A 25,659-nucleotide genomic window follows, 5' to 3' on the forward strand; every position below is an offset into this window, starting at 1 on the left:
CTTTTAAAGCCTGCTGACTGCTGTCCATGGCAACGCTGAAGGCTGGTGGCTAATAAGCTATTCTCTCATATACTTGTTCATTACTGGTTTTACTTTATGCTAATCAAAAGTTTTGTCTTTTCCCAAAACTATTCATGCCAGTTTATTCTTTATAGTACCTGTATAATTTAATTAAACAAATGCAATGTTAACGCCATTATAACTATTTGTAGGAAAATGGTTTCAGAGTAATTAATACAAGCTTCTGTAAGAGATTATGAAATCTTAGTGGATTAATATAATTCAAGGTTATTTCTCAGTCACTTCATAGTGCAGTGAGTTGAGCAGCCCTCCTCCATTTTTTCTAAACCCTCCTCCAAAATTGCTTCAGCAGGAAAAGAAGAGGTTTAGAATATGGGATAGGTTTCTGACTACACCTGGAAGTGGTTTAAAACACTTCTTAAATTCGATTGAGCAGATTCAGTCATATTGCTCCCAACCTGTAAGAGAGACTAGAAATGTAGTCTTCCTGGTGCCTAAGGAGAGGACACAGAGGAAATGAGGAGATGGTATGGTGTACACAAAGAATTATTTCTGTTACAAAAGGAAAGTTGAATACATTGGAAAGACTTGATAAAGATTAAGAGGTTTACATTTTTACTTTGTATAGGTGATACATGATGATTGTGGTTTATACAAGGAAAAAGGTATGGAATTCCAAGCTCTTGGACTATTCCCAAAAATATGCCCACATCAAAAGACTGGAAAATAAATGAACATTTCGGTGTTTTAAAGTAAAAAAAAAAGTATTATTTATATGTATCATTTTTAAAATTTTAATTTTTCTTTTCTTTTTTTTTTTTTTTTTTTTTTTTGAGAGAAAGTGGACATACATCCAGATGGTGGGGAGGGGCAGAGAAAGAAAGAGAATCTTAAGCAGGCTTGACATGGGGCTTGATCCCATGACCCTGGGATCATGACCTGGCTAAAATCAAGAGTCAGATGCTCATGGGGTGCCTGGGTGACTCAGTAGGTTGAGTGGCCGACTTTGGCTCAGGTCATGATCTCACGGTTCATGGGTTTGGGCCCCGCATCAGGCTCTGTGCTGACAGCTCAGAGCCTGGAGCCTGCTTCGGATTCTGTGTCTCCCTCTCTCTCTGCCCCTTTCCTGCTCCCATGCTCTCTTTCTCTCAAAAATAAATAAACATTAAAAAAAAAAAAGTCAGATGCTCAGCCAACTGAGCTACCCAGGGGTCTCTATGTATCATTTTTAAATCGTCCTGTTGTAATTTACTTTCAGGATTACCTAACTTTCAACATTTCCTTATCCGATCAATAGGAAGGATTCTTCCAGAATTCTTTTATACAGTTAATAGCAGTCCTTTGGAGACAGACTGCTTAGTTTCAAATTCCAGCTCTGCCACTTATTAGGTGTGTGACTATGGACAAGCTACTTTTACATTCAATACATCAATTTCTATATTATAAGGAATTTAGATAGGGGCACTGAGGTGGATCAGTTGGTTAGGCATCTGACTCGATTTTGGCCCAGGTCATGATCTCAAGGTTTGTGAGATCAAGCCCCACATCAGACTCTGTGCTGACAGCACGGAGTCTGCTTGGGATTCTCTCTCTGCTCCTCCCCAACTCATGCATGTGCTCTTTCTCTCTGTAAAAATAAATATATATTTTTTAATTTAGATAGCAAAAGTATATATCTCATAGGGTTATGAGAGGTTATTGTGAAGATAACATAAATAAATATATAATCACTTAGAAAAATGCCATGCCTATAGTAAGTACTATGTAAGTGATAACCAGTATTCTATTTTGATTATCATCATCATTATTGCAAGATTTTATTACACATTTTTCTACTGAGTGACGACACTATAAGTGACACCGTAGTAAATATTTGCATAACTTAAAGTACTTTGGTTGCAAACAATAAAAAAGGAAATGTGGCTAAAATAAGACTAAAAAACAAAGGAAAAGTAAAGTACTTGTTTGGAAGTACATGGGGTATTTCACAGAACACAAAGCAAAAGCTGAGCACATAAGCAAGAAGGCAGTATAGGAGGCCCAGCCCTGGTTCACTCACAAAAACAATGACCTGACAACCACTAATGGATGAAAGTAGCTCTGGAAAAGCTTCAGAGTACAATGAAGAAGACCTAGCAACTAAATGGAGCTCAAAAACCAAGAATGGCCACATAGATAAGTGTAGACAAAAGCATTTTACCTGCATCAGATTATTCTACAGGCCAAAGCACATTTTTTACCAACAAGGATCCTCTTGGCTTTGATTTCCCTCTGTGGATGTAAAAAAGAACAAAAGGACCCCAGCAGCCCTCACTGTCACTATGAACAACCACAGTCTTGAGGACCCCTATAGTCTCTGCTGTTGCTTACAACAGCTGAGTGAAGACACCAACATATGAAAATAAATAACATGGAAAATCAAGGAAACATGACAGCAGCAAAGGAACACAGAAAATTCCCAGGAGCTGACCCCCAAAGAAATGGAGATCTGTGAAATGCCTGACAATTCAAAATAATTGTTTTAAAGAAGCTCAGCAAACTACAAGAGAATGCAGATAAATAACTCAATGAAATCGAGAAAACAATACATGAACAAATTAAGTTCAACAAAGAGAAATCATAAAAATTACCACTCAAATTCTGGAGCAAAAGAATACAATGAGTGAAATGAAAAAATGCAGTAGGGAGCTTCAGCAGCAGACTCAGTCCAGCAGAAGAAAGAATCAGCACACTCAAATATAGGTCATCTGAAATTAGCCAGTCACAAGATTAAAAAGAATGAAAAAGAATGAAGAGAGCCTACAGGATTTATGAGACATTAAGTAAATCAATATGTGTATTACAGAAGTCCCAGAGAAGAGTGAAAAAAAAGGGGGTAGAAAGCCTACTTTTAAAAAAAAAAAGGCTGGAAAGTTTCCAAATTTGAGAGAAATGGGCATTCAGATTTACGAAGTTCAAAGGACTTCAAATGGGATCAACCCAAAGAAACCTATACTGAGACACATTGTAATCAAACTGTCAAAAATAAAGGACAAAGAATTTGAAAGTAGAGAAAAACGACTCATCACATATAGCCCTCCACCCCTATATAAGTTTACTAGTGGATTTCTCAGAATAAACCTTACAGGCAAGGAAAGGGTAGACTGACATATTCAAAGCACTAAAAGAAAAAAAAACAAAAAAAAATACTATAGCTGGAAAAATTATCCCTTAAGAATAAATAACAAACCAAGGGAACAAAACAAAAACTGAGCCAGATAAACAAAAACTGAGGAAGTTTGTCACCACCAGACCTACATTGAAAGAAATGCTAAAAAGAGATCTTCAAACTGAAATAAAAGTATGGTGTACAACAGGCAGAAGCATAAATCTCACTGTAAAAGTAAATATATGAAACATTTTTTAATGTTTATTTTTGAGAGAGAGAGAAGGAGAGAGAGCATGAGCAGGGGAGGGGGAGAAAGAGAGAGAGAGAGAAACAGAATCTGAAGCAGGCTCCCAGCTGTCAGCACAGAGCCCGACACAGGGCTCGAACTCACAAACTGTAAGATCATGACTTGAGCTGAAGTCGATGCTTAACTGACTGAGCCACCCAGTTGCCCCTAAAAGTAAAAATATAGACAAATGCAGAATAATGTTACATTATAATAGTGATGTGTAAATTACTTTTAATCCTAAAAAATTAAAAAATAAAAATTTATTAATGGACACACAATTTAAAAAGAAGCAAATTCTGACCACAAGAAAGCGAAGTATGTCAGGATGGTAAAAGTGTGGAATTATGTGACTAAAGTTAAATGGTTATCAATATAAAATAGATTATTATAGCTGCAAAAATATTTTAGGCAACCTCAAGATAACCACAATGAAAAAATATAACCCGATAATAGTTCCACAGAAGATGAGAAAAGAACCAAAGCAAACCATTTCAAAAAAATTAAATAACAAATGAAAGAGTGGAAAAACAGAACAAAACAAATGCAAAACAAAACAATGAGCAAAATCACAATAAGTCCTCACCTATCAATAATTACTTTAAATATAAATGGGTTAAACTCTCCAGAAGGAATAGCGTGGCTGAATGGATTTTTAAAAACCAACATCCATTTATCAGTCAATAAAGAAGATGTGGTGTATATATATGCAATGGAATATTATTCAGCCATAAAAAAGAATGAAATCTTGTCATTTGCAATGACATGGATGGAACTAGAGAGTATTATGCTAGGTGAAATAAGTCAGTAAACGACAAATACCATACAATTTCACTCGTGTGGAATTTATGCAACAAAACATGAACTTAGTGGGAAAAAAGGAGAGGCAAATCATAAACAGACTCTTAACTATAGAGAACAAACAGGGTTGCTGAAGGGGAGGTGGGTGAGGGGATGGGCTAAATGGATGATGGGTGTTAAGGAGGGCACTTGTTGTGATGAGCACTGGATATTGTATGTAAGTGATGAATCACTAAATTCTATACCTGAAACTAATATTACACTATATGTTAACTAACTGGAATTCAAATAAAAACTTGAAAAAAAATAAACCAATATCCAGCAATATGCTCTCCATAAGAGTCTCACTTTATTTTTTTTTAAGTTTATTTATTTTTAGAGAGCGAGCATGCATGTGAACGAGTGAAGGAGGGGGAGAGAAAGGAGAGAGAGAATCCCAAGCAGGCTCTGCACTGTCAGCACAGAGCCCAATGCTGGGATTGAACTCATGAATGGTGAGAGATCATTACCTGAGCTGAAGTCAGGAGTCAGATGCTCAACCAACTGAGCCACCCAGGTGCCCCAAGTCTCACTTTAGATTTAAGGGCACACAGAGGTTGAAAATGTAAGACTGGAAAAAAAGTATTCCCTGAAAATGGTATCCAAAAGAAACCAGGTGGCTATATTTATATCAGGAAAAAAATAAACTTTAAGTCAAAAAATCTCTATGGCAAAGAAGATCATATCATAATGATAAAATGGTCAGTTCTGTGGGAAGATTTAACAATTATAAATATAAGTGTACCCAACATTTGAAGACCTAAATACATCAAGCAAATACTTACAGATCTGGAGAGAAATTGACAGCAATACAATAATACTGGGAAGACTTCAACCCCACGTTCAATAACAGAATACTAGACAAGAATTAATGAACAGTTGATTGAAGAATGCTATAGACCAAATAGACCTTACAGACATGTTCAGGAGTTTCTACCCAACAACAGAAGAATATACATTCTTCTCAAGTGCACACAGAACATTCTCCTGGGTAGATTACATCTTAGATGACAATACAAAAGTTAACAAATTTAACACCAAAACTTATATGATGCTACAAAAAGGAAGGAGGAACATTTAAGATGCTAGGAGGGAAATTTATTGTGATAAATGGTGACATAAAAAACAAATTTCTCAAACATCCTAACTTTATAACTCAAGGAACTGGGAAAAGAACACAGTAAACCCAAAATTAGCAGAAGAAAAGAAATAATAAAGATTAGAGCAGAAATAACAGAAAATGATAGAAAAATCAATAAAACTAAGTTTTGTGGGACATCTGGGTGGCTCAGTCGGTTAAGCGTCCAACTTCGGCTCAGGTCATGATCTTGCAGTCGTGGGTTCAAGCCCCACATCAGGCTCTGTGCTGACAGCTCAGAGCCTGGAGCCTGCTTCGGATTTGTGTCTCCCTTTCTCTCTCTGCCCCTCCCCAACACGTGCTGTATCTCTGTCTCTCAAAAATAAATAAACGTTAAAATATTTTTTTTAAAAAAACTGAGTTTTGTGTGAAGAGATTTAAAAAATTAATAACCCCTTAACTAGACTTACTAACAAAGAAGAAAGAAGACTCAAAATTAGAAGGAAAGAGGAGAGATTACAATAGCTACCTCAAAAATGAAAAGGAGGGGCGCCTGGGTGGCGCAGTCGGTTAAGCGTCAGACTTCAGCCAGGTCACGATCTCGCGGTCCGTGAGTTCGAGCCCCGCGTCAGGCTCTGGGCTGATGGCTCGGAGCCTGGAGCCTGTTTACGATTCTGTGTCTCCCTCTCTCTCTGCCCCTCCCCCGTTCATGCTCTGTCTCTCTCTGTCCCAAAAATAAATAAAAAACGTTGAAAAAAAAATTAAAAAAAAAAAAAATGAAAAGGATCCTGGGGCACTTGGGTGGCGCAGTTGGTTAAGCGTCCGACTTCGGCTCAGGTCACAATCTCGCGGTCCGTGAGTTCAAGCCCCACGTCGGTCTCTGGGCTGATGGCTCAGAGCCTGGAGCCTGCTTCTGATTCTGTGTCTCCTTCTCTCTCTGCCCCTCCCCCCTTCATGCTCTGTCTCTCTCTGTCTCAAAAATAAATGAACGTTAAAAAAAAATTAAAAAAAAAAATGAAAAGGATCCTAAGGGACTACTATGACCAACTATATGTGAACAAATTGGATACCCTAGAAAAAATGAATAAATTCCTAGGAACATGCAGCCTATCAAAACTGAATTAAGAAACAGAAAACCTGAACAAACAAAAATGGAGATTGGCTCAGTAATCAAATAACTTCCAACAACAATGAAAACCTCAATACCAGATTTCTTTCAAAGAAGAATTAATACTAATCTGCCTTCTTTTTTTAAAAATACACAACTTTTATTGCATCTTTAAAACATCACAAATAAGTCAGAGGTATCATCTGACATCTTGCTGTTTCTATAGCTGGACAGCTTAGATCTGGTCAGCTTGCTGAACTGTTCCTTTTTCAGAAACAGATCCCATCCAAAAATTTTATGATATCCTTGTTTTTAGCTGTTGTGGCTTACTGAAAAAATTTGATACAAGTTCAGTGTTGTTTCCTTTAGGAATTAACTCATCATTCTGGGCTTCAGATACTAAACAAGCCATGGCAGGCCTCATCCAAACCCTGTGAATGTATTTTTTTACCATAAAACTTTGGAATTCAGCAAGAGAACCATTGTCCTGAATAATGACATTGATGGGAAAGTGAGCATACACAGACCTCATATTAGAATTGAAGTCCAGTGTACCACCCTGATCATGTTCTGTACATTGCTACAGGTAGTACAAATAGTGGCTAGTTCCTTTCTATTTTCCCACCATTTGTCAAACTGGAACCCCTTCTTTTTCTTTTCAAAAAGACTGAGTCCTACACTGATGTGGTTGAAGTCCACCTGCATGGTTCCTCTGGGGATCTTCACAAAAACAATGCTTCAGGTAACACTTCAGAGTGATGTCAGCATTTTCTGAAATGTTGGTAGTTTGACTGCTGAGAATGGTCTTCATTGTCAAAGTAGATGCAGAAAAAAACAAAACAAAACAAAAAACTAATCCTTCTTAAACTCTTCAATAAGCAGAAGAGGGTATGCTTTCAAACTCATGTGATGAGGCCAGCATTACCCTACTACTACACCAGACAACATCACTGCAAGAAAAGAAAACTACAGCTCAGTATCAATGAGGAACATAGTTGCAAAAGTCCTCAGCAGAATACTAGCAAACCAAATTCAACAGCACATGAAAGGATCATTCAACACGAACAAGTGAGATTTATTCCTGGAATACGGGAATATTTCAATGTAAACAAATCAATGCGATATATCACATTAACAAAATTAAAGGAAAAAAACGTGATTAAACACTTAAAAAACTTAAAACAGAAACAAACGCTTAAAACACTCATAATGAAATCCCTTTTAAAAATAGGTATAGAGGAAACTTATTTCAACATAATGAAGGCCATATCTGACAAACCCATAGGTAGTGTCATAATGAGGAAATACTTAAAGATTTCCCTCCAAAATCAGGTGCAAGAATGGACATTCTTCCCACTTCAATTCAACATAGTACCAGAAGTCCTAGCCAGAACAATTAAACCAGATAGATAGATAGATAGATAGATAAATTGAATCAAATCTGAAAAGAAGTGAAATGGTCTCTGTTTGCATATGGCATGGTCTTACATATAGAAAGTGCGAAAAACCATGCCCCTCAAAACCTGTTAGAACTAATAAATGAATTCAGGAAAGTTGCAAGAAACAAAATCAACATAAAAAAGTCATGTTTCTGTACACAAACAACAAGGTATCTGAAAGGAAATCAGGAAAACATCCCATTCACGTTAGCAACAAAAACAATAAAATACTGAGGAATAAATTTAACCAAAGGGGTGAAAGACTCATACACTAAGAATTGTGAAACAATGATGAATAAATTAAAGACAACATAAATAGGGACGCCTGAGTGGCTCTGTCAATTAAGCAAGCATCCGACTTCGGCTCAGGTCATGATCTCGCAGTTCACGAGTTCAAACCCCGCGTCAGGACCTGTGCGGACAGCTCAGAGCCTGGAACCTGCTTCGGATTCTGTGTCTCCCTCTCTCTCTGCCCCTCCCCTGCTCACGCTCTGTCTCTCTCTCTCTCTCTCTCTCTCTCTCTCTCTCTCTCTCTCTCTCAAAAATAAATAAATAAACATGAAAAAAAATTTTTTTAAATAAAGACAACATAAATGCAAACACATTCCACGTTCGTGGATTAGAAAAATTAATATTGTTAAAATGTCTGTACTGCCCAAAGTGATCCACAGATTCATTACAGTCCCTGTCAAAATCCTAATGATTTATAGAAATAGAAGGAAAAAAAATACAGTCCTAAATTTTATACAGAACCATGAAAATCCCCAAATGACCAAAGCAATCTTGAATGAGAAGAGCAAAGCTAGTAACATCACACTATAGTAATCAAACTGTATGATACTGACATAAGAGTAAACATATAGACCATGGAACAAAATCCAGAGTCTAAATAGAAATCCATGCCTCTACAGTCAACTGATCTTCCCCAACGGTACCAAGAACACCTGATGGAGAAAGGATAGTCTCCTCAATAAATGATGCTAGGAAAACTGGATATCTACATGCCTAAGAATGAAATTGGACCTTTATCTTACATCATACATAAAAAAAAATAACTCAAAATGGATTAAGGGCTTAAACATAAGACCTGAAACTATAAAACTTGTTGAAGAAGACATAAGGGAAAATCTTCTTGACATTGGACTTGGCAATGATTTTTTTTTTAACCTGACACCAAAAGCACAGATAACAAAAGCAAAAATGAGTGAGACTACATCAAACTAAAACACAAACTTTGTAGTATTCTGCACAACAAAGGTAACCATCAACAAAATGAACAGGCAGCCTACAAAGTGGGAGAGAATATTTGCAAACCATATACTCAATAAGAGGTTAATACAAAAACAAAACTCATGTAACTCAATAGGAAAAAAAAAAAAGGCAAAGGACCCAAATAGACATTTTTCCAAAGAAAACCTACAAATAGCTAATAGATACATGAAAAGCTGCTCAACATCGGTAATCATCAAGGAAATGCAAAACCACGGCAAGATATTATTTCACATCTGTTAGAATGGCTATTATCAAAAAGATAAAAAGTATAGGTGAGAATGTGAAAAAAAGGGAACGCTTGTACTACATTGATGGAAATGTAAATTCGTTTAGCCATTTTGGAAAACAATGTGCAGGTTCTTCAAAAAATAAAAATACAACTACCATATGACCCAGCAATCCCACTTCTGGGTACATATCCAGGGAAATGAAATTAGTGTCTCAAAGGGATATCTGCACTCCAATGTTCATTGTAGTGTTATTTACAATAGCCAAGGTGTGGAAATAATTTAAAAGTCCATTGATAGATGAATGGATAAATAAAATATGTTGCATGTATCTACAATGGAATATTCTTCAGTCATTAAAAAAGAACGAAATCCTCACATTTGTGGTAACATGGATGAACCCAGAGCACATTATGCTACATGAAATAAGCTAGTCATAAAAAGGTAGATACTGTATGACCTCATATATATGTGGAAATCTTAAAAAGTTGAACTCCTGGAAGCTGAGAGTAGATTGGTGGTTGACAGGGGCTGGTACAGAGGCTGAAGCATAAGAATGCCGCAGCCATGCTTTTAAAAAATGGTGGAAAGGCATTCCAGAAATAGAAAACATAAAGGGTGAATACTTGAAGGTAGGAAGGGATCTGGAGTATATGAAGAAGAGAAGAGAAGGCCAATGTGGCTGAAGCATAGTCAGGGAGAGGGCAGATGGTAGGAGATGAGGTTAGAGAAGTAGGGAAAAGTTGGATCAAGCAGGCCTGTGTAGGTTATGGCAAAGAAAGTCCAGGAATAATGATGAGACCTTGACAGAGGAGTGACATCATCCCATTTACATATACAAACCTTGTAGAAGGCAGGATGACTGAAATAATTTAGGTGAACAATGATGGTTATGACTTGGGGGTAGCTGTGTACATAGAAGGGAACGAATCCCAGTTTATTTTGGAGGTAGCACTGACTGCACTTGATGGTGAGTTTGATGTGGGAGATATAGGAAAGGGAAGAAATAAAGTAGATTAAGACATTAGTTTGAGCAAGTGGGTGCCATCTGCTAATCTGGGGAAGACTCAAGGACTGACAGATGCTTTTTTGCTGATAAAGTATAAACTCAGGTTTGGATGTACTAAGTTTAGAAGCTTATTAGCAGCCATGTAGAGTTGCCAAGGGAGCAGTTAATTAAAAGTAATGTTAACTTAGGAGAAACATCAAAGACAAATGGAATTTGGGAGTCCTTAGTGTATTGGTTGATTTAAAAGCCATGAAAGGGGAGCCTGCGTGACTCAGTTGGTTAAGTGTCCGACTTCAACTCAGGTCATGATCTCATGGCTGGTGGGTTCCGGCCTGCGTTGAGCTCTGTGCTGACAGCTTGGAGCCTGAAGCCTGCTTAAGATTCTGTGTCTCAGTCTTTCTCTGCCCCTCCCTGACACGCTCCCTCTCTCTCCCTCCCTTCCTCCCTCTCTCTCTCACTCTCAAAAATAAACATTAAAAAATAATAAAAGCCATAAAAGTGGTTGAGATCATTGTATCATTTAGGAATGGAAGATTTTTTTAATCAACTCTTGAGTCACCCCAACTTCATTCATTTATTCAACACGCATTTTTTTAAGTAGGTTTCATGCCCAGCAGAGAGCCCAGTGGAGGCTTGAACTCATGACCCTGAGATCAAGACCTGAGCTGAGATTGAGATTTGAACACTGAGCCACCTAGGTGCCCCATATCCAACATGTATTTGTTGAGCTCCTACTATTCTAGGCACTTTTCTATGGCATTGTAGTTACAGTAGTGAGTAAAGGAAACCAATTATTCGCTTCCATAGGACTTCTATATAGTTAATGATCCAGAAAATAAAGCAATAAGCAATAAATATGTAACTTAATTGTTTAGAGGAGAAGCAGCAGCAAAGGAAGGAGACTATGTGGAGTTGGTCAGTGGGAGGAATTTATTCTTTTTCCTACTGGTGATGTCCTGGCAGCTAATGGAGAAGAGTAGTTCAAGAATAAGGAGTTTCCTGAATCAGATGTTGCTAAAAACCCCAGTAAGATGGAGACTAAGCTGTGACTATTTCACCCCTTGTGATGACAAAAAACAACAAAACAGTTTTGAGGGCTGTGAAAATGAAGAAGTAGAGACAGGAATGAAGACCCGCTGTTTCAAAGGAGTTTGCTATAAAAGAAAGCCAAAAAATGGACCATAACAGTGGGAGAAATGAGATTAAGGAAGTGTTTTAAAAACCAAAAAGATAAAATTCCAGAACGTGCTTGTGATTAATGGGAATGACCTAGTAGAGGGAATGAGGGGATAATTGATGAGTGAAATCCTTGAGAAAATAAGAGGAGACAAGACCCCAGGGTGGGTGGAGGGAATCGCTGATAGGATCAGCAACTTATCTTTCATTGTAACTGGAGGGAAGACAGAAAGGATGGAATGTTTGCAGACAGGTTTGTAAATTTGATGGTGGGGCAGCAAGTAGCATCTGCCCCAATGCTTCTGTTTTTCCAATGAGCTATGAAGCAAGAATGAAATGAAAGGAGTTTGAGAAAAGAGAAGATATGCAGTGTCATGTTGCAGGATGGGAAATCAAGTTGCTAAAGAATTATAGCAGAATTGCTGTGCATTAGAGATCACTCAACATTTATGGCAATAAAATTAACATGAAAGCATCAACCAATTCTATACTTTCCCCAACCACTTTCATTTGCTCAATTTCCAGCACAGAGAAGGCATAGAGCTGGATTCATCCAAGGTTGTGCTTTTTCCAGATGAATGCAGCGATTGAAAACAGGATGGAGAAAACTAAGTGTATTAGCAAAGGAATGAAGAGTCCTGAAATGTAAGCTGATGGAGGGAATTGAAAACAGGAAGAATGCCCAGGGGATTGTGAAAGGTTAGAAAAGGGGTATTACTCATTCATCTGGTTTACCCATTCACTTCAACAATTGAGCTTCTATTCTGGGCCCTGTGGATCTATTCACTAGCAAGACTAACCAGCCCTTTCACAGAATAGAGTGAGATGGACAAAGAATTAGAACTTGTATTTTTTTTTTTTTTAATTTTCTTAGTTGACACACAACATTACGTTAGTTTCAGGTGTATGGCATAGAGATTCAACAAGTTTATGCACTATGCTATGCTTACTACAAGTTTAACTACCATGTGTCCCAGTACAACACTAGGACAGTATCATTGACTATATTCCTTATGCTGAGCCTTTTATTCCCAAGATTTACTCCTTCCATAACTGGAAGCCTGTAGCTGCCATGCCTCTTCCCCTATTTTGCCCAACCACATACCCCCTCTCCTCTGGCAACCACCAGTTTTAAAGTATTAAATTCAGATTTTGCTAATGGCTATGAAGAGAGTAGAGAGGGGCCGCCTGGGTGGCTCAGTCAGTTCAATGTCCAGCTCTTGATTTCAGCTCAGATCCTGATCTTGGAGTCGTGAGATGGGGCGTTCTTTCTCCCTCTGCCCCTCCCTTGTTCACAATTTTGCGTTCTCTCTCTTAAAAATTAATGAATCAATCAATAAAGTAGATGAAAGAGAGTGAGGAGAGAGGGAGCATTAAGTGGGAGGGGAGAGTAGTGTCAATTTAGATAAGGTGTTCCAGCAAGGGAATCCTCTCTACTGAAATTGAACAAAGATCTGAATGAAATGAGGAAACAAACCTGTGAATTACTGTGTGAGTAGTGTGCTAGGCTGAGGGAACAGTGAGTGCTTTTTCTGGTTTTTTTTAATGTCCAATAGTAAGGCCAACAAAACTGTGATGAAGTATTTTTCCATCCCTATTATATTTTTAAATGGTGTTTTCAGGATACCAAAGTGACACAGCTGGTTTAAGCAGTTGGTTATTGCACAAATGTCATTAGAGTGAGCAATCAGTTAAGTCTCATTTCAGCAGATGAAATGTTTAAATATAAATATACCCTGTAATCATGTCTAATTTGTTTATCATTACCTTCTCCTTCTCTGGTGACTAGCATTAGAATGCCACACATGATATGGTTCAGTTAAAATTTTTAGAGTGAATTTTTATGCCCACATATACTTTAATACTTAAAAACACAAATCATTCCCCCTTCAAACCTTTTCAAGAAGTTCTAAGGGAGGAGTTCAAACAAACCCAAGGTCTCTTCCCTTCTCCCTGGGTGTTTGGGGACTTGCTTTAAATGACTTTTCAAAAAATTTAGGTATTACTCACATGCTGTAACTGACCCATTTAAAATATACAATTTGTTACATTAACAACTCAGGTAACAACAGATGTTGGGGAGGGTGCAGAAAAAGAGTATCTCTTTGGCACTGCTGGTGGGAATGCAAACTGGTGCAGCCACTCTGGAAAACAGTGTGGAGGTTCCTCAAAAAATTAAAAGTAGAACTACCCTACCACCAAGCAATTGCACTACTAGGTGTTTATCCAAGGGATACAGGTGTGCTGTTTCGAAGGGGTACATGCACCCCAATGTTTATAGCAGCACTGTTGACAATAGCCCAAGTATGGAAAGAGCCCAAATGTCCATCGATGGATGAATGGGTAAAGAAGATGTGGTGTATATATACAACGGAGTATTTCTTGGCCATCAAAAAGAATGAAATCTTGCCATTTGCAATTACATGGATGGAAGTAGAGGATATTATGCTAAGCAAAATTAGTCAGAGAAAGACAAATATCATAAGACTTTAAGATACAAAACAGATGAACATAGGGGAAGGGAAGCAAAAATAAGAACAGGGAGGGGAGCAAAACATAAGAGACTCTTAAATATGGAGAACAAACAGAGGGTTGCTGGAGGACTTGTGGGAGGGGGGAGATGGGCTAAATGGATAAGGGGCATTAAGGAATCTACTCCTGAAATCATTGTTGCACTATATGCTAACTAACTTGGATGTAAATTTAAAAATTAATTAAAATATACAATTTATTGGTTTTTAGGATGTTCACAGTGTTGGGCAACCATTACCTAATTCTAGAACATTTTTTTAAATATTTATTTATTTTTGAGAGACAGAGAGCATGAGCAGGGGAGGGGCAGGGAGAGAGAGGGAGACACAGAATCCAAAGCAGGCTCCAGGCTCCAAGCTGTCAGCACAGAGCCCGACGTGGGGCTCGAACTCATGAACCGTGAGATCATGACCTGAGCCGAAGTTGGACACTCAACCGACTGAGCCACTCAGGCACCTCTAGAACATTTTGAACACCCTAAAAAGAAACTCATATAGACTGGTCCCATTAGGAATCACTTCCCTCCTTCTAGCCCCCAGCAACCATAATCTACACTCTGTCACTATTTGCCTATTCCAGATGTTTAAAATATATGTAATCACACAATATGTGTCCTTTTATGCTTGGCCTCTTAGCATGATGTTTTCAAGGTTAATCTGTGTCTAGCCGGTATCCATACTTCAGTCCTCTTTATAGCTGAATGATATTCCATTGTGTGGATATACCATATTTTCTTTATCCATTTATCGTGTGATTTGGGTTGTTTCCACTTTTTGGTTTTTATAAGTAATTCTGGCTATGAGTGTTGGTCTACAAGTTTTTGTGTGGACATTTGTTTTTAATTCTCTTAGGTATATGCCTGCCAGTGTAAATGGCTTTTTTAAAGGCATAACTGTAAAAAAGTTTTATCTTAAAAATATTTCTCACTTCACTCCATATCTGTCTTAAAAGAATACACAGGAAAAACAAACAAAAAAAGAATACATGGAGTTCTTTCCAGTTACTTATTTAAGCTACTAGTGGAATTCATTAATTTTTCTCCAGAAATCCAACATTAGCCCTGTGGGAGGTGTTCCCTCTGTGGCTCTGCAGCCCCCCGGCTCACTGCCCCCTGCATGGGGGGGAGGGGGGACCAGCGCTTCAGCAGCAATCTCACGGGACATTGGGAATGCAACTCCAGACAGGTGGTGGGTTACCTTTTTGTCAGTAAATATTGCTTCTTCTTGAAAGAATCATAGAATCTTGATAAACTAGAAAAGTTTCTCAGAATTCACCTAATCCAATTGTTTTATAAATCTTCGAACGAAGGGATGTCCAAAAGGTTAAAATGCTTGCCTGAGTTCCTATAGCCGGTTGGTTAGGAAACCAGGATGAGAAGCCAGATCTCTTGACTTCCAGTTCAGTTCTCTGACTACTAAATTTTACTTTGTCTCTGTTGTTTGAATTTAAAGTTCTAAAACAAAAAAATAAACATAATTCATTAAGCGGCATTTTCAGGTAAAAGTTTACAGAAAATATTTTCAGAGTTTTATAGGGAAAAGCTGACCATCAACCTTGTACTCATTAATTCACAGGGACAGGGTGGGGGGAGATAAGAGGAATAAAGAAACACTATCACTTTTAGCCTGTGCATAAGGAAGAAAGAATTGTAGGCATTTGTAAACATTCAGACAGTCATAAACAAAGGTCAGCTATTCCTATTAGCTTCCCTTAAGAGTCAGCCTTTTTTTCTTGCATGACATTCTAGCATTTATATACAAGTAGTTTTAAAAGGGGTATAAAGATTAAGCATAATTATATTATCCAAGTGTAGTCAAATTACGCAATAGACTATGCAGTTAATCACTTGGATCTCCTAAATGTCATGCTGGATATAGTTGATCCCTCTCACAGTGAGTCAGAAGTGGGAATGGGTTCATTCACTATTTCCAGTAAGCAGCTTACTGCCAGCAGGTGTTGTGACTTGTGGGAAAGGGTAGGACTAGAATGCGTGCTTGTTTGGAGAGTTCAGAAACGTATCCTTGGGCCTTTCCATCGGGCTGTACGTGAGGCCACAGGCAGCTGAGAGTGTTGGCAGGACCACAGCTACCCCCAGCTTAGAGGAGGCTCTTGATCTCCTCTGAGTCTGGTAATATTGCTCCCTAGCACAAAGCTGGAACAGGTGCCACATACAACTCTGTGGTCCAGGCATGGGTCTCAGCTCTCTCACTCTCTGTGTAATCTTGGGCACATCACCTCAGATGTCCTCAAATCCCCCATCTGTAAAATAAGATGAGCAGGCAGAATAGCTAATTTTTAAAAACTCTTTGGCTTTAAAATGTTATGGTTGTACAACCTAGTGGTTTAAGATGTCAAGTATATTGGATATTAGAGGTAATAAAGAGTTCATAAAGTTATAGAGCCATCTTTGAGTCCCATGTGACATTGGGCAAGTACTTCTGTAAGATTTTACGTTACCCTTAAGGGGGAGTAATGATAATAGTACATAATCCTAATAGGGTTACTGGGGGCAAAAATGGCATTAATGCAAAGACATTAGCACAGTGCCTTCCAAATCCTAAGATTCAATAAGTATTCATTAGTAGTAAGTAGTAGTAGTATTTTCATTAGAGACATTTTATCTTAATAATGTACTGTTCCCTTTAGAAATGAATAAAATTCCAGCAAATTTTAGTAATATTATAAAGTATGTAGACTAAAACATTGTTTAAAAGGTTATAATTAACTGATCCTTAAGTAAACTGGAGAGAAAAACCTATAATTTAAATAATGGAGTGGTGGATGGTGAGCATGATGAGGGAAGGAATGGGATACAGAGGTTGATGTTATAGTGCAAGTGAAAGAAATTGAACTTATTTTCTCCTTAGTTTTATTGTTGTCTATGACCTTATATATTTTTTCTACCTTAATTTGGAAATGAAATCATTTATGAAAAATGTATCCAAATTAGTGGCTACTGAGAAGTGAGGCCCTTTTTTATTTTTTAATGAGATTATTACTGTTGTTGTTTGTCACATAGAAATAAATAGTAAATCCAATTCTATGTGAGCTGCCTCCTTGTAATTTCTGCTAGTTTTGCAAGTACTATTTTGGTGTGAACCGAGGACTTAGAAGCTTAGTAATTTTGGAAACAAATACTCAGATATTTTTCCTCAGGATGTTGGTGTGAAACTATCCCTGTTCAATAGTGGTTTGCTAAACTAATTGAAGGAATTCATTTAAGATTCTTATTTACAGAATAAGAACGCATTTGTAAAATGTTGTAGGGAAAGTTGGCAACCCTAAGTTTGGTGGTTGATATCTTGGAGAATTAACCCCCTGTTTCTCCAAAGAAGAGAGGAACTGACTGTGGATGTGTAAATTACATGATAGCATAGATGAGACTTTTTTAATGGTCATCTCTGAATATGTGTTCTGTGTGTCCCATACCTACTCCATCACCATCTTATCTTACTTGCTTCACTGTTGTAGATGAACAATAAGAAAGGAAATGTTTTGGTTCCTCAAGACAGTCTCTGTGGCTTCTGCTATAAGCAGCTCAAGCCAAAAATGCCTTGTCTCCCATCAAAATTGCTTTTTACAACCTTGTAATTTCCAGTTAGGGTAATGTTCTTTGGTTCCTAATACTTCTTTTATACTTTTTTATAGGAGGCCAGTTGTAAGAACCCCTTACCCATCCTTCTGACAAAAGACTTAGACATGCAAAAACCATCTCTAAAAACCAGGGTAAGTTATGTCTGCTCCTTTGGGCTACCGTGTGAAACATTTAGCAGGGTTATTCATGTCCTCATGATTCCATGCTCTGTGTCTTGCATTTCCTTCAGCCTTTTTCTTTATTTGTATTTTTGGTCCTGGTTGCGTAAAAAGCACTTTTCATTTAGTGCTTTAATCCAAGGTGATATTCATCCCCCAATTTTTAAGATACTCCTATTATTTAACAGTGATATATTTTAGTACATGGTTTTACTTATATTAAATCAGGATTGTTTTAAGCCTAAATCATAGGAAATAGTCAAATGTAGTAATCTTTCCTTGGTTGTTTGAGGGGTAAAGTGAAATGTTTAGCTGTAATTTCTCTTTTTTTTTTTAAATACAAATCACTTTATTGACTTTTCGTAATTATAAAAACAACACACGATCAGTTAAGTAAATTTTAACCAGGAAGAAATAAGAACTGTCATACCTATGACAGAATAATCTAATGTGTAAAATTTTGTTTTCCTTATTGTAAGAAAAATCCAAAATTCACATGTTTTGCCAGTGAAAAGAAAAACCCCTTTAACCCAAAATATGTCATGGAAAGTTATTTGATTATTTGTCCAACCAGAAAAGTGATTGCGTTAATTTTAGAGTATCTTTCCTAATCTTTAATCTTTTAAGTAGAACTTCTCCTATTAGGTATATAGAACATTCATAACTGGCCACCAGGAGATTTATAGAGCTACTATTTTTCCTAGTTCTGAGAAAAAAAGTGTTCACCAAACTTTGAGTTCACTGTAAGCAAAATTTAAAAGAATTCTTATCTCTGATTTTTAACTGCAAGTTACCGTAAAAATAATGGTGGCTTTATTTTTAAAGGCAAATTAAGTATTGAGTCATTGCTTAGTGTCTTAATTACAGTAAGTCTGTGGTTTATTTTTAAAAGAAATAAAAACACCTTTTTTTTTTTAATAAAACCTATTCCACCTTGATTTTTTTCTGGAAAATTATCGAAACTATCCAGCATGCTTTCCTTTTCAGCTACCAACTATTTTTGGGGTTTTTTTTTTCACTGAAATATCTGTGTCTACAAACTTATGTATAATTAATTCCAATGTATTATAGAAATTTTATTTATTGTGAATTAATAAAAATTCAGTGTAAAAAATAAACTCATAAACAAATGCCTTGAAAAAATGCATGATTTGAGGAAAATCATTAGGTACCATTTGCTTATTAACTCCTATATTGGTATAACTACCTTTATGTGAAAAGACCCTAAATGAATCACCTCCTAAATGAAGATCATCTCAAAACTTGTCATAAAAGTTGAAGGGATTGTATCATTCTTATGAAAATAATCCTATTTGGAATGTTTCAGCTGTATACAAAATCGGTAATTAATGTACATTTATTATCTACCAGTCTTGCTGTACAGTTCATGAATAAACTAATTCAATAGAGAAATTACTTCATTAGTTAAGCCTTGGTTTTTAACTTAAGCTTCTCTGTGGCCTTTCATGAGCAAGTTTACGTTTACATGAGCAAACTAAGCTCTGCTTAGTTTATGAGTGATTAAAATCCTTGTAATTTCAAATCCCAGAAATGATGCAGAGCATGTGAGCTATAAGAGATTACAAGGAACTAACCCTTTCACCAGGATTTTATCTTAAGATCTTTTTTCCTCCAGTTGATATTTGAAAGCTAAAGCTGAGAACACCTTCAAAATATGGTTGGTGTGTCCTTTCTAGAGTGACATAGTGAGCTAAGAGAATGATGTGTATCCTTGGTATTAATGTTACTCCATTTGGCCTCCATAGCTGTATTTCTCAGATATCTCCAGTTACAGCTGTATTTGCCTTGGACAGCTAAGTATTTCTGCTCCCTATATGGCTAGAGATATAACATGGTAATCCAGAAATGGCATATGTCCATCGACTCTGGAGATCTCTCTAGTCTAAGCCATCTGTCCCCATCTGTGTTCCCTCTGACAGTTGCTGTCTCTGTTCCTAGGCAATAGGAAGGATTATATTTCTCTTCCTTAGGTAGGAAAGCCACTTCTTGATTTGAGTCCAAGCTGAAAAAAAAGTATCTCCATTACACAGTGCCATGACACTTCCTGAATGAGCAACAATCACCAGCCCTGGTAACTCAAGGACATATTCATATAACCATTTCATGCCCAATACTGTGTAGAGTACATATGTAAACAAATAATCAGAATAGATGATAAAGAAGACAATATCAAATAGATCTATAAAGAGGTATTGAACATAGAGACAACTCCTTGTTACCTAATAGGATTAGAGAAGATGGTCTTTTTCTACCAAACACAGGTACTCAGTCTCTAAATAAGCCTCATGCTTATATTCATTGGCCACAGTATAAACCCTGAATAGCATCCAGTGAATTGAGGGTAGAAAATTATTTTTCTTCTCCTTTCCTTTGGGTTATGCTCTGGACTTCCCACTATCATTGCTGTGTTCTTGGCTTCAGCAAAAAATTCAAGGTCAGGTCATGGTATAAGAATGAATACCAGATCCACCCAATGCTAGGATAAAGGTATAAAATAAAAGATAATATATTGCCTTCCTTTTATCACCAGATAAAACTGTGCTGATGAAATTTAAATTATAAGCACATAATAGTTTTAGTTAGTTATTGGATTCTCTTAATGCTTTTATAGAGGTTTCCTTTAGTATACAAAGTCATATTAACTATAAAAGGTGTAATAAAGATAATGCAGTTATCAAATACACTGCTTCTATTTTTGTAATAGAAGCAACTGTTAAATTATTTTTCTTTCAAATGTTAATGGTTTCAAGGACCATGAATTATTTATGAAGGAGATTTTCTTCAATGATGACAATAGTTGTCACAACCCTGTTTTCTTAAATGTTTTTAAAAATTCCTATGCCTATTAGTAAACTAGAAATTTTAAAAATGGAAGGTTTTGATAAATTTAGTGGCAGTATAATTTAATTTTCAGTAAGCAAATTAATAGAGTAATTTAATAAGCATTAAATTTTACCAAGCTTCTAGAGTATCTTAGAAATATTAATGGACATGCATACATTTTATATTGCTTTAATTAATGTGTACATTCTAATTAGCATTCTACTTTTTCCAGTTGACATTATTTATACTATGCATTTCCATGTTTAAGGCTAGTTTGCATGCTGCTGCTTTTAATAAAAGTAGTGGTGGTGGTGGTGGTAATTAGAGCTAACGTTGATCAAGTGCCAGATACTATATTAACTACTTAATATAGTTCTTTTTTTTTTTTTCTGTTCAGTATTCTCTATCAGTACTCACTTTGGGTAAGAATATATGACAGTTTATTTAGGTATCATTCTGGGTTTTTTCCAATATTTAGGTTATCTCCAATATTTAGATTACTTCCACTATTTTGCTATTAAAACATTTTTGAGTAAATTATTTTCACAACACCTTTTATGCACATGTGGGAAGTAGAGTCATAAGTATGTACATCGCTAATTTGTCCCAAATTTACAAATAATTTTCTTAACATGTTGTACCAATTTATATCCTCAACAGCTGCAGATGATTGTTTCCATTTTTTACATCCTCACCAGTCCTTGGTAATATCAGAGTTGTTGTTTCCCCAGTCTAATGAGTGTGAGATGCGTCTTGCTATTGCCTTAATTTGGATTTTTCTAATTTCTAGTTGTTGCAGAGACATTTATTATTCACTGAATACCCATGCATTTCCCCAATGTTTCCCAGCCCGGTTGCAGTTAGCTGGGGCCAGCCAGCTGCTTCTGGCCAGTAGGCTGTGAGCAGAAGTGACAAGTGTGGCTTTGAGGGCAGAGAATTGAAAAATTGTGCATGACTCTCTAGCCCTTTCTTACAGTGTAGCAACTAGACAGTGGAGCATGGGTCCCTTAGTGGCTTTTTTTGGAGCAGAGGCCCCCTGTGAAACCACACTGGATTTGTGTCATTACTGAGAAGTAAACCTGTTTTGTTAAGCCACTGAGACTTCTGGGTTAATTTGTACCTTCACTATAATGTAGTCTATCCTGATTAATTTATATGGGCAGCTTTTCATGTGCTTATTAAGCTTGGACATATCTCTGATAATTAATCTGAGTACTACTTTTTCCTGTCATTGCCAATTTTATTATTGGGTTGTTTGCTTTATTTTTTTTAATGCTTATTTATTTTTGAGAGAGAGAAAAACAGAGTGTGAGTGGGAGAGGTGCAGAGAGAGGGGGAAACAGAATCTGAAGCAGGCTCCAGGCTCTGAGCTGTCAGCACAGAGCACCACGCAGGGCTCAAACCTACAAACCGTGAGATCATTACCTGAGTGAAAGTCAGATACTTAACCAACTGAGCCACCCAGGTGCCCCTGTTTGCTTTTTTCTTAATAATCTCTATGAATTTGTTAGTTCAGTTACATATGTCTCAGATACTTTTTCCCAATTTTTTAGTTTTCTTTTTATATTGAATGTAGTGCCTTTTAATGTATAAGAGGTTTTTATTTTAATGTAGTCAAATTTATTAGTTTTTAGTTTTTGTGTTCTTTATATCTTGTTTGAGAAATCCTCACATACCTTGAGGTCATTAAGAAAACCAACTTTATAGTTTTCAAAAAATTTTAAATTTTGCTTTGCATATATGTTAGTCTTAATCCATCTGAAGTTGAATTCTTTGTAAGCATAAAGTAGGAATCTAATTTTATATATAAAAATCAATCAATGTAGCATGTCTGTTCAATAGTTCATCTTTTCCCCACTGTTTGAAATGTCCTTTCTATTATATGTCACATGTTTTGTATGTTTTGGGCTTTGTTATTGGTTGCTTTATCCATTTGTTTATCTCATGTTATTGGAATGTCCTAATTAGTGATATCTGGTAAAACCAGTTTCTTCAGTTTTTCTTCCCTTCTTGAAAATTATTTTGGCCATTCTTGGTCCATTGCTTTTGCGATTGAATATTGTCAAATTTCATGAGAAACTTTAGTTAGAATTTAAACTGAATTGATAGATTCATTTCATGAAAATTAGTATTCCATTCATGACCATCATAGAACTCTATTTGCTCATGACCTCTTTAATGTCTTTTGATTTAAGAAATATAATTTTCTTCTTAACTGTCCTAGGTATCCCACGTTTTGTAGATACTATAAATGAAATATTCATGATGCATGATGTCTTCCAACTTTGTTGCTGATAATTAGTGTTAAAACTAATTTTTATTGTTGACTTTTACATCTAGAGGCCTTGCCAAATTCTCATTAGTTCTAATATTTTGTTGATCACTTCTGTTTGATTTCCTTTGTAGACAGTCATATCATCTGAAAATGATGAGTTCTGTTGATTTTTTTTCATGCCTTTCATCATTTAATCTTTTTTTTATATACTGTAAAGGCTAAATAGAAATGGTGATAGCGTACCTTTTTGAGTTCCTTCCTGATTTTATGGACAGTTTCTACATTTGACTTTTTGGTATTATCACGGCATGTTTCGTTTTCTTACTTTTTTTGTGTGTGATTTTTTCACAATGCCAGGCACATAGCTTTCCTTCAGTAAAGACTTCAAAATGAACTCATTATTTCATTGCTTTTGTTCCATATGATGGTAGTTAGTGTTAGTATGTTTCCATATATGTTTTTCTTCACACATACACTTATTAGGTTTACAATATTTGCTGTAGGTATAACCTTACAAATAGGTATACCTATTTGCTGTAGGTATAACCCTATAACCTTAAGGAGGTTCCCTTGTATTTATGATTTGTTTCGAATATTTATCTTGTGTGAAAGTTAAATTTTAGCAAATGTTTCCTTTTGTGTCTGTGAAGATAATTACATGGTTTTTCTCACTTATTCTTTTCTTGTGGGAAGTTATACTGATAATTTATCTAAGCTTAAACTAATGTATCACTGGAGCATAGTAGTTCTGAAGCTGATCTTGATACATATTTTTAAATACCTTGCAAGTTTTGAATAGCTGATATTTTGTTTAGTATTTTTGCATCTATGTTTATAAATGTTTTACATGAGGTGCCTGGGTGGTTCAGTCAGTTAAGCATCCAACTTCGGCTCAGGTCATGATCTCATGGTTTATGAGTTCAAGCCCTGGGTCAGGCTCTGTGCTGACAGCTGAGAGCCTGGAGCCTGCTTTGGATTCTGTGTCTCCCTCTTTCTCTGCCCCTTGCCCCGCTTGTGCTCTCTCTTTCTCTCAAGAATAAATAAACACTAAAAAAAGAAATTAAATGTTTCACTTTACCTGCTTTTGGTGTAAAAGTTATACTGTCCTAACAAAATGAGATAAGGAGAGTCTTTTCTAATCTCCGAGATAGTTTAAGATCACCATGATCAAATTCCTTCAATCTTGTACATATAAAACTGTCTGGGCCCGGTGAGGTTTATTTATTGGTTTATTTGTTTTTTATTTTGTTTGTTTTTAAAATTTGTTTTGGTGAGTTGATTTTTAACTACTGATTCAATATCTTTAATGCTTATAGTCCTATTCATGTTTTCTCTTTTCTTATTTTTTATGCTTATTTTTGAGAGAAAGAGGGCATGCACACGCTAGTGGGGGAGGGGCAGAGAGAGAGGGACACAGAGGATGCAAAGCCAGCTCTACACTGACAGCAGAGAGCCCCATATGTGGCTCCAATTCACTAGCCCTGAGACCATGACCTGAGCTAAAATTGGACGATTAACCAACTGAGCCAGGTGCCCCTCTATCTTTTCTGAATTAGTTTTGATGTTACATTTTCTAGAATATAAACTATTTTAACTAAATTTATCAGCATCAAATATTTCAGTGTTTCCTCTTCTTTTTAAATCTTTATTAAATCTTTAAACTTTTTTTTCATTTCTAATATTATCTTTTGGGAACTTTTTTCTTGTTTGCTTTTGATTAGGCTTGCCAGAAACTTTATTAGTCTTTGCAAAGAACCAGATTTTAGTTTTGTTGATTCTCTGTTGTATCTTCATTTTCCATTTCATTGATCTCATTATTCCTCCCTGTCTTCTTTGTATCTATTATTTGTATGGTAGATTTTTTTTCCTAATGTCAGACAGCTTTTCCCCCAATAGGCATGTATTATAAATATGTTTTCTGTATGGTTTGATACTGAAGCTTGATGATCAATTCTTTTGAGTGTATTTGTTCTGTTTACTAAAAGCTTTTTTTGATGTCTTGAGTGTCCATTATTATATTAGAGAACTCTTTCTGGGATCATGTCATTTCATTCCTTCTTTCCTTATTTTTTTTGTGTGTTTTGTTTTCGTTTGATTTTTGGTAATATTTTCCCAATGTCAGACACATAGTGATCCATTGATAAATACTTGAGAATGAACAAATGAATTAATCAATTTTTTTATCTTATTCTGTATGAAAGCAGTGAGTGTGTATGCGTGTGTGTGTGGTTATGGGAAATTTGCTTTTGTGAGAATTTAGTCAAATTTAGTACATTTTTCATTTGGAAGAGGTTCAATAACCATTAAACACATAATTATATCTGGAATTTAAGACTTTTGGCTTTTAACTGTATTTTTTCCTGATTTATCTCTCTTGAACTTTTCTTAAAATAATTTTCCATCTGCTTTTTCTGCCCCCATATGTTTTTATATATGAATATATGTTTATTTTACTAGATAGAAAATGCTTTATATCTTGCCATCTCCTCTATGGGTGCTGGATGATAACATTTTCTGTTTCTTTTTTGCCTCTTTCATTATCTTAGGAAATCACTTTTCAAAGCTATCTCTTCAGTGCTTAGTAGCATGAGATATTTATTTATTTATTTATTTATTTATTTATTTATTTATTTATTTATTTATTTGTAATC

At 36.1% G+C, this 25,659-nt stretch overlaps 1 protein-coding gene across 7 annotated transcripts in view; it reads left to right on the forward strand.

The window, feature by feature from the left end:
- Positions 1-25,659, forward strand: part of FAM13A (family with sequence similarity 13 member A) — a 368,980-nt gene that overhangs the window by 163,587 nt on the left and 179,734 nt on the right. For 6 of the 7 annotated variants that reach the window (XM_019464526.2, XM_053901396.1, XM_019464516.2 and 3 more), the window contains exon 6: positions 17,785-17,862. The exons of the other annotated variant lie outside the window; for it this stretch is intronic. In XM_019464526.2, coding sequence (XP_019320071.2) covers positions 17,785-17,862 — 78 coding nt within the window. The remainder of the gene's footprint in view (positions 1-17,784; positions 17,863-25,659) is intronic. 7 annotated transcript variants of the gene reach the window in all.

The sequence above is a fragment of the Panthera pardus genome, unplaced genomic scaffold (genome assembly GCF_024362965.1).
Source record: "Panthera pardus isolate Hobbes unplaced genomic scaffold, ASM2436296v1 HiC_scaffold_13, whole genome shotgun sequence".
NCBI lineage: Eukaryota > Metazoa > Chordata > Mammalia > Carnivora > Felidae > Panthera > Panthera pardus.